The 21,677-nt window shown below is 41.3% G+C and overlaps 1 protein-coding gene across 6 annotated transcripts in view; it reads left to right on the forward strand.

The window, feature by feature from the left end:
* Nucleotides 1–21,677, forward strand: part of SEMA3D (semaphorin 3D) — a 135,921-nt gene that overhangs the window by 30,610 nt on the left and 83,634 nt on the right. For 3 of the 6 annotated variants that reach the window (XM_039357520.1, XM_039357515.1, XM_039357519.1), the window contains exons 2-3: nucleotides 10,914–11,105; nucleotides 20,688–20,848. In XM_039357520.1, the coding sequence (XP_039213454.1) occupies nucleotides 10,914–11,105; nucleotides 20,688–20,848 (353 nt within the window). Of the gene's footprint in view, nucleotides 1–8,596; nucleotides 8,768–10,913; nucleotides 11,106–20,687; nucleotides 20,849–21,677 lie in introns of all 6 variants that reach the window. The other 3 variants (XM_039357516.1, XM_039357517.1, XM_039357518.1) reach the window with 2 other exon arrangements.

Below are 21,677 nucleotides of genomic sequence, written 5' to 3' on the forward strand. Positions count from 1 at the left end.
TAATATTATTATTAATAATAAAGTTGGAAGGGACCTTGGAGGTCATCTAGTCCAACCCCCTGCTGAGGCAGGAAACCCTATACCATTTTAGACAAATGGCTGTCCAGTCTCTTCTTAAAAACTTCCAGTGTTGGAGCATTCACCACTTCTGGAGGCAGGTTGTTCCACTGGTTAATTGTTGTGACTGTCAGGAAGTTTCTCCTTAGTTCTAGGTTGCTTCTCCACTTCGTTAGTTTCCATTCCATTTCTCTTCCAACGTTGTTGTTGTTCTCTCTTCACAGTTTTTTAAATACTTTTTGCAATACCCCAGCCTAACATGCCTGCAGTTTCTCCAAGCTGACTGTGATAAAAGAGAGATGACAGGCACTCCTCGCTTAGTGACCATAATTGGGACCGGCCACTTGGTCATTAAGCGAAGCAGTCACCAAGTGAAGCTACGGCTGTGCTTATGATCTTACTGCAGCTTTCTTTTGCTTTGCACTTCTGCCAAGGTTGTATAGGTGAGGACTGATCTCCAAATTAGGTTTTCGTCACCATGGTAACTGCAAGCAGTCACTAAACAAAGCAGTTGCTAAATGAGGATACCTGTACTGTGATCTTTCATGAAGGGGCCGTCAATCAAAATGTACAGAATGTGGATATTTGTCAATCTCCTTCCCTTATTAAAATCCCAGGCAAAAACATGGAATGGAATTACCATTAGGCCTCCATATTTGGCTAAGAGAGAGAGAGAGAGACTGTACACTATTTGATTTCTATTTGTTCCAAGGAAAAATAATATTCTTTGTTAATGCATCTCATACACAATACTAAGGAACAAAGTGTACTGGTCCATTCCAGATTTGTTCACAGCATCATGAGGTATGAAGCACCTGCAAAATTTCCCCCAAAACCCCCCTCCCCCAATGCCTTCCAAAGTCAGATTAATTTTCCCATGCCTTGAAATAAGAGTATTTATTTCCAGCCTATAGAGCAGTAGTGGCGAACCTATGGCACGCATGCCAGAGGCGGAACTCAGAGCCCACTCTGTGGGCCCGCGCGCCATCGCCCCAGCCCCGCCTCCCCCATGGGCCCCTCCTCACCAGCAGCCCCCCTGGAGGAGAGTCGCCTCCGAGCGCGACGCGCATGGAGCAGCGCATCAAGAACATGGCAGCCGGGCAGCAGGGACAAGACTCCGCCCTCACGCCCTGTTGCGCACAGTTGATGCTGCGGGATGCGGGCGGAGGGCATGGCTGCCGGGCCATCTGGGTGATCTGTGGCGGGCCTTGGAGGCAGTGGGTGGCCCTGCGGGCAGGCGGGGCAGGGGACAGGGTGAGGGCAGTGTGAGGCGGGGCAAAGCAGGTGGGGCAGGGGCAGGTGGGGGCAGTTTTTAGGCACTCGGTCTCTAAAAGGTTCGCTATCACTGCTGTAGAGATTCATATGCATATCTACAGATTGTGAAGCAATCATCTTTTCTACAATGTGGCTGTGAATAGGCTATTTATTTTTGAGATTTTGACAGAGGAAATGTGCTTTGTCATCCAATGGTCTCTGGTGAGAAAGAACACTAGTCCTTGGTGCTCTCTGAGCTTCGTTATTGTCTTGCATTTCATGACCCAACTAGGTAACACCATCAGTGCTAGAAAGGAGTGGGCTTGGCTCTTTTTTTTTTTTACCTCACTCCCTTCTAGCACTGATGATGTTATCTCAGGGGTCTTCAAACCTGGCCCTTTTATGACTTGTGGACTTCAACTCCCAGAATTCCTCAGCTAGGCACGCTGGCTGAGGAATTCTGGGAGTTGAAGTCCACAAGTCATAAAAGGGCCAGGTTTGAAGACCCTTATGTTACCTGCTTGGATAATGAAAAGCCTGCAAAAAACAACCAAGATCAGAAAGTACTAAGGAACCCTTAATTCAACCCTGAGCTACAGATATTTTTTTCTGTTGGAACACTATTTTGCCAAAAGAAATGTGGACCACTATTATTAGAGATTAATTATTCATCACCTCTCCTTAAGTGTCATTTTTTGCCAGCTATATTAGCTTTCCTAAGTAGTATCTACCAGAATGTGTTAGTGTTGCTAACTGGAATTCTGGGAAATGAAGTCCAAACTGGGAAGACACCAGTTTAAGGCTGCATTAATTCTAGTATTCTAGAAGCCAAGAGAAAGTGGATTCTATCATTTTAAAAAAAAACAATATATACATCTGTAATAAGCTAATTTATCTTTTTCCTCCTGCACGAAAAAAACATCCAGATTATTGAAACTATAATCAGAAACTTTCTGAAACTGTCTCATTTCCAGAATTGCAGTATTTTGTTTATAAGGTGGTAGCCAAGCCAAAATTAATAAGAAAAATTGCCAAATAAGATCTGAACTTTCTATCCACTTTGTGAAATGATTATGTTGCACTGCTATTGAATCAATCACCACAAATAATAACAGTCATAAGGGAGCTGAATGTGACCATTAGTGCTTACCACAGAATATAATAAATGGAACATGAGAATCCTGCAGAAAAATAAATGGAGTATCTTTGAAGATAATTTTGATTACTGAAAGGGCAAGTATAACATGGAAATAAGATGTCATTTTATATCTAGATTGCTAAAACCCAATTTTGGCTTAGATCAATGAAACTGGTTTCTTCAAAATGAAGTTTAAGAGAGAGTCCATCCCTAACAAAACCCAAGAAAATCTACTCTACTCCAATGATCATCTCCCAATTAAGTTAGGAAAAGTTCCCTATGAACAGAGATGTATTTTAGATGCTCTCAAGTCATGTAAAAACATGACTGAACAAACCATTTATGGAAGATTGGAGGACACGTCCCCAATTCCTGAATCTGGGGGGGGGGGCAGATGCCAAGAAGAAAAAAAGTGGCACTAGCTTTTGTAATCAATCAGTTCTTGTAAGTGTTGTATATCAAGACACCAAAGAACAAAATCAACTTCTGGTGTTGTCACTTTTCCATAGTCTCGCTTCCTGCAGCTTCCAGTCTAAATGATTTTGAGAAAATACAGTATCTCAATGCTAAATAATTAATTGCCTATTTGTGTTGTGAGCAATGTTGAAGTCTGGCTAGCTTCAGCATGTACAGTAGTGATCAAAATTGTGGAAACCTTTTGGGAAAAATATACAGTAGAAATGCCACCTTTGGTCAAGTTTTCATCAATTTTTCTTCTAATTTCTTTATAACTGTAGCCTTGTTCACTTCATAATACTATTTTACATCGCTTTCTGGGCAACCAGTCAACTCTTTGCACCATTACTTTAATTTTATTACGTTTTGCAAGCTCACTAAATGAAAGAACACAAAAAAACCCAACCAACTTGATAGCGATCACATAACACACTGACACATGTCCTCTTCTCAGCTTCAATACATGATATCAATAACTGAATCCTACTGTGATCTGATTGGCTCATTGCCAAAACAAGATGACACCCGATTGGCTCTCTAAACACTCATTGGCTACAATCAGATGAAGGAAAGGGAAAGCTACCTGATATCAACCTAAGCATGTTGTGCTTCCTTTTTCTGGTTATTTGGCTATAACTTTTCATAGAATACAGATAATTGAACAAACTTTGTTGCATTATATTCTTGATTAAATTATCTTTCCACTGATATATATTTTTATGGTACTACTCCAAAGAAAGCAGTGTTATTATTAGTCACGAAACCTCAAATGTACACTTTTCCCAAAAGGTTTCCACAATTTTGGCCACTACTGCCATTCCTCACAAAATGGAATGGTTCATTATTTACTTATCAGTAACTAAAATCTACCGGATTAGGGCACTGTGCGGAATTTTTAATACATTAAAAAATTGTCGGGCAGGCCGGTGGCAGCTTCTCATGTCAACGTTGCACAGTAGAAGGAGTTTCTTGAGGAAAAGTTTGAAAACCTCTGTTTGGGTTGCTTCTCTATTTTCCAAACTTGTCATGTTTGGATTTTGCAACTGTGGTGAATGTTGATTTATATAACATGTCACAGTCTGCAAACTTTGAAATAAACAATTTTCCATTTGACATAATGTAACTTGTTCGTGAATAAAGTATACCAGCTTCCAATTTTTGTTTCTTTCCACCATTTTATATGAATATTTGGAAATCAAAGTGCATTAAGACTGACTTACATGGAAGGCACTAACCTATGAAGGAAATGTGCTCTGCACATTGACTTGCTTCTACAGATTGTTTGGTTTGCATTACTTTGAAGTTTTCAAAGTATTTAATTTGCTGTCAACTTTATACAAAAGTTTTGCTTGGATAGAAGTTCTGTGGTGATATTTTATGGTGGTTTAATTATATATTATTTATACTAACAAAACATTCAGTTCATTTCTTTGGAAGGTAGCTGCATTTTAAAAATGACATTCTTTGACTTCAGTGTGCTATTTTGACATGATTCCTTTTGGGCATCCTTTTTCCAGATCTAGATTTAGGATTTTAAGTTGAGATTATATATTTTCTTTTCTATATACATATATAATAAATTGAAGTGCAAGGGGAAGAGGGAACTAACATGAAGATAGAATAACATTCGATTTATTTCACGTTTGGACATAAAAAATATGTCAATATAAAGTTAATAACCTAGATTTATTCATTGTTTTAAAAAGCAGAGTAGAAAATAATTAAACATTGCTTATGGATCAGACCAAACACTGCTACAAAAGTTATAAGAGACAAAGGGTAGAAACGTTGCATGTGTTAACACAACTCTGATAGGAATGGGAACTGGGAAGTTGTTATTATTACTATTATGGTGGGTTGCACAGATTTTAGACTGGGTCTGGCATTTTGGCCACCTGTTGAGTCCTTCCCAAGAGTTAGGACTAGGGTTAGGATTGCTAAAGGCATTGTCACAGGATGTAACCTGTACCAAATAAAACCTGCCTTTTGCAATTGACTGAAGTGCAAGTGATTTTGTCACTGCCGATGGTGCCGAATTGGTGCTCCAGTTGTTTTTGGACAATTCCAAAATCTATTACTCTTGGTCCTATCTTTGTTTTCTTTTGCCACAGTTGTTCTACTTCTACTTGCTGGTCTTCGTATTTTATGATTTTCTCTAGTTCTTTCTCTTTTATTCGGTTTTCTCCAGCCACCTCCACGTCCACTACCTGGTCCTTTTTGTCTTTTTTTAATTGATTATTTTTGCTGCAGTAGCAGTTGATTATTGATTATGTGAGTCACAGCTATTCTGTATTTGAAGAGCTACAGTAGTCATGGCAGATTGGGTTGGCATGGTTGGGGTGGACGTGGCCACCTTGATGTTGCTCGTGGGGGGACACCTGTGGGGGCTGGGCAGGATTGGGGGAGATCCAGGGGATCTCTGATGGGTGGGGTGGTGGACAGGAAGCTTTTCCTGCAGGGTGAGGCAGGGGGTAGGGTGGGGTGCCATTGCTACAGGGCAAGGCCAGGCGAGGCAGGGACGGCTGCTGCCTGACACCATCGGCCCCCGCACACAGGCCAGCGAGTGCATGGGGGCGTGCTCTACCACCTCTATTCGAGCTTGCTAGCTGGCCACTTCACCTCCTTTGTACTGGGCGGGGCGGTTGCTCCAGGTGCCAGCAGCAGCCTAAGGGACCTGTGTGAGATGCTGGCAGCAGTGGCGGGCATGCCCACAGAGAGGGCTCTGAGTGCCGCCTCTGGCACACGTGCCATAGGTTCGTCATCACTGGTATAGGGTTTCCTGACTGAACAGGGGGATGGATTAGCTGACCTCCAAGGTCCCTTCCAACATTACTACTACTACTACCACTACCACCACCACCACTACTACTACTACTACTACTACTACTACTATTAATTGTTGTTGATGTTGTTAACCTTTATTTAATAGAATGGTAGAACTAGTGAGAAATTGATAATTATTTCAACAATAGCCTTAAATACATAACAACCAGTTAACACTAGGTATGTTTTTTTTCTGAAATTGTGTCGTAACCATTTCTTTAAAGAAAATGACTTCTCTTATAATTGTAAATTGTATCAGAAAGGAAGCCCTCTTCAATTCAAGTAAATGTAAGTCCCAGAAAATGTGCGGGGCCAGTTTACTCTAAATCTGCGATCCAAAACAGACCTATTTAAGGCGGAGGCCAAGTAATTCAGGACATCTGGCCACTGTTAAATAAGTGCAGGGCTTCCTTTTCAGAGAGTTGTCAAGACCAACGGGTGATGCTGTTAAATGCTCAAATTCCAGATATTTGCAAATTGAGGAAGGGAGGGGAAGAGTAGGGCAAACATTCCAAACATTCGAAAATTTGAATTGCAAAGTTTACCTTAATGAGAATTCCAGGAGTACATCAAATATTTGGGGTTGAGGTCTCCGGTTTAAAGGGTCCAGGTTTTTGAGCAGAGGCTCAAGAGCCACGCCCGGAAAATCATAAATTCCATCCTAATGAGGCCCTCCAGGGAAGGGCAGCCGGGCCCTTGTTGAGTCAGAGTCCTGGCTGAACTCTGAAATTAGTCTGACTGCGCCTGGTTGCTTAGGTTTTCAGCCTTTGGTGATCAATTATAAGGGAAAACAGAAAACACTTTTGGCAATATAGGTAAATAACCTGACTTGGCAAGGATATAGTAAGAGGGGGACATTATACTCACAGCTGTTTTTCTGTGTGGAAACTAGCTCCATCAACTTAATCAATTGAAAAAGTTTTCAGAAGAACATCTCAACAATCTTTACTTTAGGTATTTTATTTCTGAGATTTTTACCCCACCCCTTTTTTTCCATTATGCAATCAATGAAGGGAAGATACCTCCTTCCTTTATGTATCTTAAAGTGGATTTGCAAAAAGTAATAACAGAATGACAAGAGTTGGAAGGGACCTTGGAGGTCTTCTAGTCCAACCCTCTGGTCAGGCAAGAAGTCCTATACCAGTGATGATGAACGTCTTAGAGACTGAGTGTCTAAAAACTAGCCCCGCCCCAGCTCCATCCCCTGCCCCAGCCTCCTCCGCCCCCCCCCATCCCCCACCCTGCCTGCCCACAGGGCCACTCACCACCTCCAGGACCTGCCACAGATTGCCCAGGCAGCCCAGCAGCGCCATGGTGGCCACGCCTGTGCCTGTGCCCCGCAGCATCAATTGTGTGGGATGGGCCATGAGGGCAGAGTCTTGTCTACGCTGCCTGGCTGCCATGTCCTTGCCTGCGCTGCTCCATGTGGGCCATGCTCAGGGGCGACTCTCCTCCAGGGGGGCTGCTAGTGAGGAGGGGGTCATGGAGGAAAGTGAGGCTGGGGCAATGGCATGTGTGCCCACAGAGAGGGCTCCGAGTGCCGCCTCTGGCATGCGTGCCATAGGTTCGCCACCACTGCCCTATACCATCTCAGACAAATGGTTGTCCAATCCCTTTTTAAAAGAGAAGATGTGGCTGCTTGCAACATGGTTGAAGACCAGTAACAAAGAAAGGACTTCTTGGAGGGAAATGTATCCATGCAGGCTTTAATAGCATCTCTACCAATCACAGAGAAAAACGGATATCAAAAAGAGGGAGAAATTAAGAAAAAATAGTGTTAAATGTTAAGCAGGTGGCTGGGGAATTCTGGGAGATGAAGTTAACATACCTTAAAGCTTTTCAAAGTGAACTGGCCTGTGAGAGAATCTGATTTTTTTCCCCAACCAAGTACCATCCAGATGTATTGGACTTCCATTCTCCACTATTCCTAGCTCAGGGGTAGGCAACCTTAGCTCTTTTATGACTCGTGGACTTCAACTCCCAGAATTCCTGAGCCAGCATGGCTCCGCTTGGAAACCTCTCCCTTTCCCCTCAGCATGGCTGAATCAGGAATTCTGGGAGTCGAAGTCACGAGTCATAAAAGAGCCAAGGTTGCCTGCCCCTGTCCTAGACAGTGTTGAATTTTTTCAAAGTAACCATGGTTGATTGCAGTCATGGTTGTGTAGGGAAAGGGCATTTTGTAAGGCAGATTCCTTGAAAAAACAGTGAGCTCTTGTGCAACATGGTGCAATTTTTTAAATACACAAAAAGATTGAATATTGTCAAATCTCACCAGATTTCAGTAAGCATGGGTGAGAACTAGTCATGTGAGATTTCTGAAATCTTATGAAATTTGGGGTTAGCTGCCTAAAGTCTCACAACGTCTTATGGGAGAATACTGAAATCTCATGAAATGTGGTGCTGTTACAAAAATGTGGCCACAACCATGCCCATAGATATGTGAGTAGAATAGAGTAGAGTAGAGTAGAGTAGAGTAGAGTACAGTAGAGTAGAGTAGAGTAGAGTAGAGTAGAGTAGAAATAGAATACAAATAGAATAGAAATAGATAGAATAGGAATAGAGTAGAATAGGAATAGAGTAGAGTAGAGTGGAGTAGAGTAGAGTAGAATAGGAATAGAGTAGAGTAGAGTAGAGTAGAGTAGAGTAGAGCAGAGCAGAGCAGAGCAGAACAGAGTAGAAATAGGAAGTAGAGAAGAGAAGAGAAGAGAATTCTTTATTGGCCAAGTGTGATTGGACACACATGGTATCACCTTGTGATACACCTGCACACACACACACACACACACACACACACACACACACACTTTTTAAAATTTAATTGGAGAGGAGACCATAGAATATTAATATAATTTGATTATTCCCTGTCAGTAAGAAGAAAATATGCTATTGGCTACCTGGCTACCTGCTTAAGAGCTTATTTCTGCTTCTGGAGGAAGACGTGGTATAAAATTTGATCTTCGCCTGTCCTGAGAACAGCCAGGCCTGAATGAATGAACCGAACATATCAGCTGGCCTTGGCTGGCTGTCCAGCTGCTGTAGGTATAAAGGGACCCTTTGTGTTGTGTTCCATCTGAGTGATGTTTTGGAATAAATAGACAAAAGGAAATATGCAGAAAATACACATCTCTCCAGTAAGCCCAAGTTCATTTTGTAGCCAGATTCAGTGTGTCCTATGTGGATTCAATAGAGTCTGTTCTTTTGGTTCAGTTTTTCCTCTCTCTGTGCCAATAAGTGTCACTTCAGGTTTTTCTCATAGATGAGAAGTCATGAACTGTCATGTGAGATTCTTGAAATCTTCTGAAATTTGGGTATGGCCACCTGAATTCTCCACAAAGTCTTGTGGGGAAATACTGAAATCTCATGCTGTGTGGTGTGTCACTAGGAGTCAAGTCTGACCAGAAGCACTCTTCACACACACACACACACATACACACACACACACACACCAAAATCCCCTTTGAGTGTTTATCTAATTGAAGATGGAGTGAGGTGCCGATCATGGCCTTCGGTCCCCAACCTCCATGGACTCATGCAGGAGGTCTGAAAAGGTATTTTAATGCAGTGGTTCTCAACCTGTGGGTCGGGACCCCATTTGGGGTCGAACAACCATTTCACGGGGGTCGCCAAACAACGCAGTCCGCCATTTCCCCCCCCTTTTCCTTAGCTGTGCTACTCCCTTTTATTCTATTGGCTTTTGAAAGCCAATAGAATAGACTCTCTTGAATAGAGTCTAATTCTATTGGCTTTCAAAAGCCAATAGGAATTGTCCAGGCTGTCTCTGCCCTGCTGAGCCCGCCAAAAGTCCCATTCTGCAAACGGTGCTGCACCAGTTGAGTAGTCCTCGACTTACGACCGGTTGAGTAGTCCTCGACTTACGACTGGTTGGGGGTCGTGGCATTAAAAAGGTTGAGAACCACTGCTTTAATGTATCTGAAAGTGAATGCTCTTCTGAAGATTTGAGATCTTATTTTATGAGAATCCCAGATGGTGTGTAAAACTGTCATCCTGGGAGGCATAGATGCCAACTTATGGAAATTAGATAAAGAGTAGGGAGGTTTCTGGGTGCACAAACCCATCCTGTTCAATTCTTTTGGGTTCATGAACATTGCTAAACAATATCTAGAGAGAAGGATTGTTCCAGGGTTCAAAGCTCTTTATGAGTTCTTCTTCCAAGAAGCATGAATCTGAAAAAAAGAATTTCTGATGAAGCCTGCAGGATGTCACATTGGGAGCTTGCTTTGAAAATAGCAGCTGTTCGGGTCCTTCACCTCTCTATATCCATCATCAGTCCCTCTCATATCTCACTTTCTCTGACTTCCACGCTAATGGAGCAGAAAATAATCAAAACTCCTTAAGCTGTTTTCCATTTTTCACAATTCCCTAATCTGTGTATCTGTTCTTCTGAAACGTGACACGTTTCTTGCCCAGATATACCTCAACAGGCACAGCTTTTTCACAGAAATTACCACCCCAAAATAACTGCAACAATGCAAGGAAGCAAAAATATTTTCCAAAATTTAAAGATTTGATTCTTAATTTAGTATTTGCCGAATTTTATATCCTCCGAAGAAGAATATATACTTCTTCAGAGGATATATACAAACACACACACACACACACACTTATTTAAAGGCATTTAACACATCCTCACCATCTCTTCTTTTGTGAAAAATTAGCAGTCCTTTATATTTTATAAGAACTTGTAGCATTTACAAATTTACATTACGTTTTGGCAAACAACATACAACATACCAGCAACAACTAATTTTAATCATAAAACATAAGACCCCGATTTCTTCAGTATAGTTGAACTGTGTAGTTCCAGATCAGTCAAATGGAAACAAATATATTTTATGAATTTTCCAATTTGGAATTGAACTTAATTTTGGGGCTTAGTGCATCCTGAGAAGATGAACACTCCAGCTGTCTGAACTTCAGAACTAGGTTGTAAGTTGCTTTTTCAGGGTCTGCGAACATGTGGCAACAACTGGTACAAATATGATCAATTTATCTCAAAGCACTGTTTTTATTCATTTATCCTTGGTGAGGGATGGGTATACTGGTCATCATAAATAGTCTGAGCTTTTAAAATATAATGGGTAGCTGTTGAACAATTTACAGTTTAGCTGAAGTGTTTTTCCAAGCTCTGTTTGCTAAAGATGCTCTTTTGTTTCTTTTATTACAGATCTCATTGGATTAACTAAGAAAAGACAAGTTTTCTGCAATATGAACAGAAGGCAAAATTGTGAAGGCATGAACAGGGCGAGTGTTTCCAAGCCACAACTTATATGTCTACTTTTATTTTGGGGGATTCTGCTCTCCTCAGTTGAGGGGACATCAAAGCACAATGTTCCAAGACTTAAGCTGTTTTACAAAGGTACATGTTTTTTTTTATAGCCTCTGTTTACTCTTCTTAGACTTTTCAATGCAATGTGTGTTTGCCACAAAGAAGAGGGAGTCAAGCTATTCTCCAAAACGCCTAAAGGCAGGACAAGAAGCAGCGGATGGAAACTAAACAAGGAGAGAAGCAACCTAGAACTAAGGAGAAACTTCCTGACAGTTAGAACAATTAATCAGTGGAACAACCTGCCTCCAGAAACCGTGAATGCTCCAACACTGGAGGTTTTTAAGAAGAGACTGGCCAGCCATTTGTCCGAAATGGTATAGGGTTTCCTGCCTGAGCAGGGGGTTGGACTAGATGACCTCCAAGATCCCTTCCAACTTTACTACTACTACTACTACTACTACTACTACTACTACTACTACTACTATTATTATTATTGTTATTATTATTGTTATTATTTCTACTCCAACACCCTGCTCAAGCAGAAAACCCTATACTATTTCAGACAAAAGGCTGTCCAGTCTCTCTTTAAAAGCCTCCAGTGTTGGAGCACCCAAAACTTCTGGAGGGAAGCAGTTCCACTGATGAATTATTCTCACTGTCAGAAAATTTCTCCTTAATTCTAGGTTGCTTCTATTCTTGATTATAATCTATCCATTGTTCCTTGTCCTGAATCTGGGTAGGGTAGGTTATTTTAAATTAAGTTAGTTCAATCAATTTGTATTAACTTACAAATTTTAGACTTACAGATTTATTTGTTGATACTAATAATCCATTCAGTCATATTCAAATCTTGGCAGTTCTAACGGCCAGGTCTCGCCACATCTTCCAATAGATTTATTTATAGCTCTACGCGTGTTTATTTTATAGTTTATGCTGGTTAACAACCAACATTTCATTGAGCAAAACATTGCATAGAACAAGTGCCATTACATCCAGTATGGTTGGGATCTGTGCTGTGTGTTCTGGCAGCGACTTTTCTATGGTATTTTTCAAGATTTGTAGGAGATAATTTATCTTATTAAATAAAAGCATGCAGCACAGTTGTCACCAGGCCTTCTGAAAATGGAATTTACTTGGCCAAACAAAACTTTTCAACAGAAATCTTCATTTGGTTTTTGTTTTGATTAGGTTGAGTAACCTAATCTGGCAACAGGATTGAAGATTTGTGAAACTTGGTTTATGAGTCCTTCACTGATAGTGTCACAATAAAAGGCCATTAAAAATCAACACTACTAAGACAATAACTTGGAATGTCGCATAAAGATGGTTTAATATAAATGCCACAAAGATATAAAAGGATATGAAATGTCTCCTTGTGGATGGCATGAAAGGATCACAAATTATTTAAGTCCCTTTATACTTTTGGCACTGAATAAAGAGACTTTAAAATAGTGGCTTTCTTTTGAGAATGAGATGCAGCCCTGATGCATTTCTGAAATTCTGCAGTGAGATCCATGGCTGAATTAATAAAGCATTTTCCAGTTTTCAACCAACATGGTTACCCATTACTGGTCTTCATGGTGGGGTGAATCTGCAGTCTTCCTAGCCAAAGAAGTGTTGGCATTTCCTCCTGGTTGAAACATCTGAATTATTCTGAAGGAAGTCAAAAATTTCAATGAAACATGTCTCCACAAACACAGCGCCAGATGCTGGAAGTAAAGACCAGCTACAAGTTTGGAGAAGTGATGGCAGAGAGACTCAGCCTAAGTGGATAAATACATAGTTTTTGTGATGTTTTTCCCCTCAATTTTAGATGCTAAATATGGATGGTCATGTTTCTACTGACTTCTGTGTTTCCTCTCTGTTAATTATCCCTTCCACTATCCTGCAGACCGGCCTTCCCTCAGTAACATCAGGGCAGCTGAACTAAGAATAACCTTTGAGAACTGACCCTTGTCAGCCTTGTGACAGTGTAACTAGTTATGAACTTATCTGAGTTTTGCTTTTTTGGAATTGCAAGAGGGTCTCCATTGGAAGCAGGAGGGAGAGAAAGGGAAATAAATATTTCTCCATATGATACGGCATCATAATTCTCCAGTGGACCTGGCTAAGACCCAGGGATGAGCTAGGACACGGCTTGGATGGAGAAAGAAACGGAGGTGGTGGAGACAGTGGAACAGCTGGCTTGAACCTAGAAGAGTTTCTTCTGTCCTTCTTCTCCCTGAGTCTTTGCTTCCTTTCACCAGGAATGCTTGCTACACTTGACCCATTGCTTTCCTGTACATCTTGGCAAGGACGACCAGGAAGCAACTTGTATGATATGATATGATGCGTAGAATTTCCTGTCCTACTGAAAGGGAGAACCAAGAAATAACAAACATAATGATAACATGACAAGTTAGATTCTGTAACTAGATGGTAGTGTCCAGGGGCAACTTGGCAAACCAATCAATTAGTCAAAAATCCAATAACAGCAAAATATATTCTGCCCTGGACTACTAGCTAGCTATTGGGCCAGTACTTCAGTCCTACCTATTTGCTCTGTTTGCCTGAGAAGCTTTGGCTCTTTCTAAATGCCACCTTGGAATCCCATTGGAGGAACACATTTAATACAGCCAGGAGGGTGGTGTGTGTTGAAAGGCAAAAGTCATGCCTCAAAGCCCAGGTTGGTCTCATAGAACCTGCTTGCAACTTGTTGGATTCAGCCCTCTTTTCCAGAGATGGTGCTGTAGCTGGAAACAGTAGAGTTCCTTTTCAAAGGCTGCCAGAAGGGGAAATGTGAATGAGTTGGAAGATAAAAAAGGGACTGAGAATAAATCCATTAAATGGGAGCCCTCCTGGGTTCTCTGAATCTTTTAGTCTGGAAGGTTGCACAGAGTTCTTCTGATGAGAACATTGTTTGGTCTCCAACGTCTTCTTCAGACCTCATTTGGACCTGGTGCCACTTGGCTTCTGCATCTCCTTTGCTTCAGCTTGGCTTTTCTTGTCCTGAATTTAGGACAGGTGTGCACGACTTAACTCCCTCACACCCCAGAGCAGGGCTTTTCAACCAGTGGTACAGGTACCACCTGTGGTAGATTGGCACCTGGCAGGTGATACGCGACCATCCTAGAAAAGTGGTAGCAGGGGAGGGGAATGAGCTGAACCGGTGGCAGCACCGCACAAGCCTGAGCGAGAGATGGCTGGAGCTGCAGGGCTGTCAGGGCTCAGCAGAAGTGCCAGGATCAGTGCCACGCTCCAGCTGGAGCTCGGTGCTGATCCTAGCACTTCTGCTGAGCCCAGAAGAAGCACTGTTTAGCTGGAATGTTGCAGCATCTCCAGGGTCTTGTGATTTATATTCAGATGCTTGGCAACTGATTCATATTTTTGACGGTCACAGTATCCCAGGGTCATGTGAAGTGACCAAAACCTGCTGCAACCACCCAGCAGACGAGGGGGAATAAAAACCAAACACTTCCCACCCCATCCCCGCTGCCAATCCTCAACAGAAATGCTCACAACAATGAAAACCTCAGACAGGAGGAAGAGCGCTGCCGGGTGGGCAGGCAGTTGTCGGCTGTGGCTTGGGGGGGGGCACTTTTTTCAGTGCTATTGTAACTTCAAACAGTCACTAAGCAAACTGTTGTAAGTCAAGGACTACCTGTACTTTATCACTTTTTTCCTTTTTTTTTTTTTTGACACCTTGTTAGGTGACTGGTGGTACTCGGATGTTGCCATATCCTAAAAGTGGTACAACGGGTGAAAAGGTTGAAAAGCCCTGCCCCAGAGTATCTTACAAATTGCAACCAAATTTACTATTTAACATGAGAGAATAGGGAAATGATTAAATATATGGGTTGTGATCAAAATCCCTCTATTTAAACATAGATTTGTAGAAAGAATAGCGCAGGGCTGTCTAAAGTGGTCAATACATTGACCCTCAGGGTTGATGGGATTATCCATTATTGGTTTTTTATTATCCTTATTCATAGCAGATTAGTAATTACTAAGTTTTCATGTAATAAATGTTGGAGGAGAGTCAATGAACAATCTGAAACTTCATGAAGGGGTCAATGAGCTGAAGAGTTTTGGTAGTAGAGAATGGAGACGAGGAAGACCTGTTACCAAGGCAACAAAGAGATAAACGTGACTTAAGCCCAGACAAAGAGAGAAATGTACGACAATGTCTCAAGACAGGCAACTTCCCCTCTCCAGTTCTCAAGAAGATGAAAAGGGAGAAGAGAGGCAAATGGAAACTTGTAAGATTCTGTTAATGTAGTGTTCTCGTAAAAGTAGTTTTAGGCCTACATGGCGTCTGTTTCTTGGCCTGGTCCACCTTCTTGGCCTGACAACATTAAATTAAATCAAGCTTAGTTTTTAATTTTGTTTCTGAAGTGTGGCTCTTGGATGCTATCAGGATTCAAGTGCACCTTTCAGACTGGGAGATAAATGTGCACTCACATTGAAATGTTAGCTTATCTCCATCATGGTCTGTTTCTACTATTTCCCTCCAGATAAACTTCTGCTTAGTGTAAGGCAGTGGTTCTCAACCTGTACGTCGGGACCCCATTTGGGGTCGAACGACCATTTCACGGGGGTCGCCAAACAACGCAGTCCGCCATTTTTTCCCCCTTTTCCTTAGTTGTGCTACTCCCTTTTATTCTATTGGCTTTTGAAAGCCAATAGAGTAAACTCTCTTGAATAGAGTCTAATTCTATTGGCTTTCAAAAACCAATAGGAATTGTCCAGGCTGTCTCTGCCCTGCTGAGCCCGCCAAAAGTACATTCTGCAAATGGTGCTGCACCAGTTGAGTAGTCCTCGACTTACGACCGATTGAGTAGTCCTTGACTTACGACCGGTTAGGGGTCGCGGCATTAAAAAGGTTGAGAACCACTGGTGTAAGGTATTCTCCTTCCTTTCTGGATTGATTCATAGAATTACATAAGAGCCCAGCTTTCAATTAAATTATCCTGACTCATAGCATCTTTTAAGCATCTCTGCCTTTTTTTTTTTCCTCACAGCTGATGAATTGTAGCAGAATTGTTTTTCCGTTTTTCAGGTTTATCTGTTTATTTTCAGTTTGTAAAAAAACCTTTTTTTTAAAAAAAAAAGTGTATGAGAGAAGGTGAATGAGAACGAGAATATGAGTTATGGAGGCATATGGGGCAAATCATCCATTACGGTAATTTCTAAGATTGACTGTTTGCACTGTAAGGAACTCAGAAGCCATTTAGGATGTTCCCAACAGGCAGCATGAAATGAAATTTGTCAGGGGCATAAAAGATTTTATTTCTTCTTTTATAGCAGAGCCCCACAGCTTCCATTCAAATTAGCCTTTGGCTATTTTTCCCAAGGGCTCAGTGTGTTGATTGCTTTAGCCATGAAGCTGGAAAGCTAACCGAGTTGTAAAAGATGGGGAAGAGAGATTGAAGTGACTGCTATGAATTAAAACTCGTTTGTTTCATTTCCAGTTAAGAGAGATAACAAGAACTGAATTGGATCCCTGAATGGCTTCCCGCTTAAGGCCAGGGCCTGGATAGGACAGCGTTTACCAAATGTGGTGGTGTTTAGCTCTTTTCTGCTTTATTTGTTCTTTTGTGCTGTCGGAAGTCAAGTGGTGGTGTTTGTCTCTGGGGTTGTGCACTCTCTTCTCTCCTTGGGACACTCAGAGTGTATGAAGAGACACAACTGGCATGTTCCAAGTGACCTTTCTGTTTCTTGGCACACGCCTCTGAAAGGGGCTGTTGTGTTTTGGAATGAACTCGTCCTTCAATAATAAACTCAATAAACTTCAATAAACTCTTCTGTCCTTGCTATACAGAAGATTCACACAAAGCAAAGCTTTCTTCCAAGTATTGATGGCCACACAGTCAGCCTTGGCACTAGGTGCTAAGTGTCAGATGCAATGTGCTACATACTGTGCAAGTCAGGGTTCATGCAGGCACGTGGTTTCTGGCATGTGCCCCAGAGGGACAGAGGACCACTTTGAAACACCAGAGGAACAGTCGCAGCAGAATACCAGAGTTGGAAGCGACCTTGGAAGGTCTTCTAATCCAACCCTCCACTCATGCAGGAGACCCTGTGTATCATTCCAGAAAAAATAGCTGTCCAATCTCTTCCAGTGTTGGAGCACCTACAGCAGTGATGGTGAACCTAGGGCACGGATGCCAGAGGCGGCACTCAGAGCCCTCTCTGTGGGCATGCGTGCTGTCGCCCCAGTCCTAGGCCTTCAGCTGGGTTTTATAAAATCTTTTTGCTTTAGGCCTCCACTGCCGTGTGCAAAAAAAAAAAAAAAGGTTCAGTCAATTTCAACTTCTCGCGGGAAAAAAAAGATCTTGCAAAGTTGGAATCGATTGATTGAACTTTTTAGTCCCAACCAGTCTGCTGTTACCACCACAGCCACGCCCACCCAATTGGCCATGCCCACCCAATGGGCCACACCCACCTGACACTTGATGATGCATAAGTGGGTTTTGGGTTGCAGTTTGGGCACTCAGTCTCTAAAGATTTCACCATCACTGACCTACAGCTTCTAGAGGGAAGCTGTTCCACTGATTAATTATTCTCACTGTCAGGTTTTTGACAGATTCACCTTTGTGTTTCTCAATCTCAGCAGTTTTAAGATGTGGACTTCATCTCTGCTTCCATTGAAGTAATTTGCTACAAGATGGATGGCAAATAAATTCAATAAATACATTCATAAATGAATGAGTGAATGAATAAATCTCTCAGAATTCCCCAGCCGCATGTTTAACACGTAACGCTTTCTGCAAAACCACTTTAAGATACCTAACGTTGTCTAAACTATTTTAACACGTAACGCTTTCTGCAAAACCACTTTAAGATACCTAACGTTGTCTAAACTATCTTTCTTCTCACAATGCTTAGTGCTGATGACATTAATAAATTGGTGTAAATAGGGAAGTACCAACAGTTAATTTCGTTCTTCAGTTTTATTTTCAGATTAGGTGAAACATAGGTCTTTTCCATGCATCAGATAAACAGCTAAGCATGTAGACAATTTTCTTTTAAAAAAAAAAGTACATTTTTAACTGCTTGAGTAACAAGATGACTTTGCTTTGCTTGGCAGTAGAAGACGTAAGATAAGCTGGGTTATAACAAGGGAACCTGCGCAAATCCACAGCCCAAGATTGTCTTTGTAATGACAACTGCTTTAGATTGGACACATTTTCACTTACAATGTTTATAAGCCAATTATTTGGACTGGATACATTCTATGAACCCAGCGGGCTTATTGTTCTGTTACCAATAATTGGAAGGCATCAAAGAGCATTTCATCAGCTCAGTAATAGTAATTATAATAGCCACAATATTTTTAAAAGGCCTATTTATGCAACTGTGCCATCTGTCAAACTTAATTTGAAAATAGTATGTACAATTATGTCTTCAAAGTTGTAATGGGGCTGTTTTGTGCCCGAAGACCTCAGGCTGCCTTTTCTGATCATGACATTGATGGCTAAGCCGGTCCTATGACAGAGAAGGAGGTATTTCAAGGAAATGTATTTATTTATTCAATGCGTATGGCTTCCCAAAATGTCAGGCAACTCCTTATATAGTACACTGCATAATTTTCTCTCTTTGGAGAAGTCTAAAGCCCTTGGAATCGGTTCAGTCAAAAGGGTTCATTATTGTAATTGTAGTGAAAACAGGAAGGCCAAATAAATATGGCAAAGCCACTGCTCTCTGTCTAGAGAGGGCTGTTAAGTTGGAGGGCTTCACATGTGATTCTGAAATGGACCAAAAGGAGGCACAGATTTAGCTCTTCCCTTAAAACTCTGGTGTCTTTCTGGGGTCACAGGGAATCCGTAGAATGATGCTTTGGAATCAGATATGAAGCTCTGGCCAAACTGAAATATAGGATCTCTAAAGCATTTGGCTGAATTTGAAGAGCTCCGGTGAAAAGAATTATCCCATTTTCCAAGGCAACTTCCTCTATTAGTTGACATCTCTTATTAGCAGGACATTCTTCCTGCTAATATCTGATTCAGCTTTCCACTGTTTCTGGTCCTGCCTGCAGGACCAACAGAGAACAAGTGCCTTCTTCCTCCTTTTGATCTCCTCTGTTCTCTTCTGCATTGCCCATTCTTTAAACCATTTCTTCTAAGATTTGTTTTTCAGATCTTCTTCTGGACTTCATTTTTTTTTTTTTTTGGTTCAAATTCCATAAACGGTATGGCTAGCTGATGAGAGCTAAAAAGCTTGAAATAGCTATTCTAGTCTCCCATTTAACTCTTTAACTCTTTGTCAACAAAAAAAGAAATTCGAATATGTAGTGTATTGCAGTAACAGCTTGAGCCTGCTTAACGCTCCTAGTTTGGGGCTGCAAGGTAAAAGTGATCATAATAGTAGAACTGCAATATAGCAGTCAAAAAAACAAACAAACCGAAGGTGCATCAACTAGACCGGTCTGACCAGAAAAAAAACTTTCTATATATTCCCTTGGCTGGACTGACAAAAGAGGGGAGGAGAGCCGGTGGCCTGGACGTTAATAAAACTGCCCAGTATGCAGGTTCGAATCCCATAAAGGGTATGGCTAGCTGATGAGAGCTAAAAAGCTTGAAATAGCTATTCTAGTCTCCCATTTAACTCTTTAACTATTTGTCAACAAAAAAAGAAATTTGAATATATATATACATATATATATACACATATATATATGTTTTCTGAGGCCTGAAGATGACGAATGGGACTTCGTCGAAACGTTGCCAAGACACTTCCAATTTTACGCGGGAGAAAACCCGAACAACCAAAGACCTACATATATATATATATATATATATATATTATATATATATTATATTTTATATTTATTATTTATTCTTGGTTATTCGGGTTTTCTCCCGCGTAAAATTGGAAGTGTCTTGGTGATGTTTCGACGAAGTCCCATTCGTCATCTTCAGGCTGGTGTTTTCAGCTTCGTGCTTCGAGGAGCAATGTGTGGTCTTAGCTGTTTCTTCCTTTTAACTGCCAGTGGGGGTATGAACTGATTGGGTGGGAGCTTGGCTGTGTTCTGATTGGGTGGAGGTGTGTTCTGATTGGGTAGGGGCTTGGCTAGGATATATATATCCTTGATAGCTGCAAAAATGTGAATCCCGGGCATATTTGTTCAATAACACAACCTTCGATCTCCGGGAGAGGTATAAACCAGTTGTTTATTACTAAAAAGATATTTAAAAACAATAAAACCAACTATTTACAATGTTAAAAGAAACAACTTAGCTTTCGCTGGTCCCCTGCCAGCATCCTCAGAGTGAAGCTCAGGGAGTGGGGAAATTCTTTTTATACACCTTGCTGGTCTAACTGCTTACTCATTGCCCATGTGATAGGGCCATCCTTCTTGATTAATGGCCCTATCTACCTTGATATATATATATATATATATATATATATATATATATATATATATATATATATATATATATATATATCAAGGTAGAAATTCAAATGCTTATAGAGATGACCTAATCTCAGTTTTGATAAATGTGGGCTTATGAGAAAAAGATACCGTGCTAACCTTCCTCTGCCTTGTGTTCTCCGGCAAGAGATTTTTGCTAACTCCACTTTGTTATCCTAACCAACGAAGGTCCTGCTGGGTGCATATATTTACAGAAGACACCAACGAGCAGTGTTTACACGTTCTTGGTTCCAAGGATTTTGTTCATTCTCTCACAGACTTGCTGCTTTCGAACAGCTGCGTTCCATTCCTGGGCTCAGTGGAGGGACTGGATTTTCGGACCCTGCTCCTTGACGAAGAAAGAGGTCATCTCCTGCTCGGTGCTAAGGACCACATCTTTCTGCTCAGCTTAGTTGACTTAAACAAAAATGGAAAAAAGGTCAGTTTATCGTTGTATATCCATATTTACAGAATCAATAGGTCTGCCTCTTAACCAATCTGCCTCCTCCCAGTAATTTTGTGAAAAGCTTGGATCGTTTGTCCTATGCCATCATGTGGGTTTAATAATCCAACCTCCCATGGTTACATAGCTTGCTTTTAATAAACTGGGTTTGTCAGCCCGCAGAGCCCTCGGAGCAAGAAAGCAATATAATAGGATAAATATCAGCTGGACTTTTGCCCTCCGTGGAGCTAGAATGTAAACAGTTGTAACATCTTGCTCTATCTTTCCCCGTGTATTATGACAGCTACATGCAAACAAGGTCAGTCTTCATGGAGAAACACTCATATTTCACTTCGCTTCTACATATTGATACAAGAAAAAGAAGGAACAGATTCTTATTGTTAGAAGTCATCAAAAACACACTGAGGCCCTTATAGTTAATGGGGGGGGGGGGAATGCATCACATTTGATTTAGTTTAGTACCTCTTTTGTTCCAGAACTGATTCTAGTTTCATTCTAGAACTAGTTCCTTGTTTGGATGTTCTTTTAAAAAATAGCCCAAAAATGTTTATGCGCATCGATATATCCATTTTAATATATCTGTTTTTAGTTTCTTAATGTATGTTTGTCCGATAAACTTTTAAAAATACATTTTTAAAATATACCACGTACCTGTAAGAGATGACCAGGCTGATCCCGAGGGAGGGGGGGTCAAACATCTCATAAGCCACGAGTCGCTGCGTGCCCCCTGCAGGAGATCAAAGTCCAGCCCACCTTGAATGTCCCTCTTATCTCCCGCTCATTTCCTTTAACAGCCAGATTCTTC

Source organism: Crotalus tigris, unplaced genomic scaffold (assembly GCF_016545835.1).
Source record: "Crotalus tigris isolate CLP2741 ecotype Arizona unplaced genomic scaffold, ASM1654583v1 scf7180000018925.3142382, whole genome shotgun sequence".
Taxonomy (NCBI): Eukaryota; Metazoa; Chordata; class Lepidosauria; order Squamata; family Viperidae; genus Crotalus; species Crotalus tigris.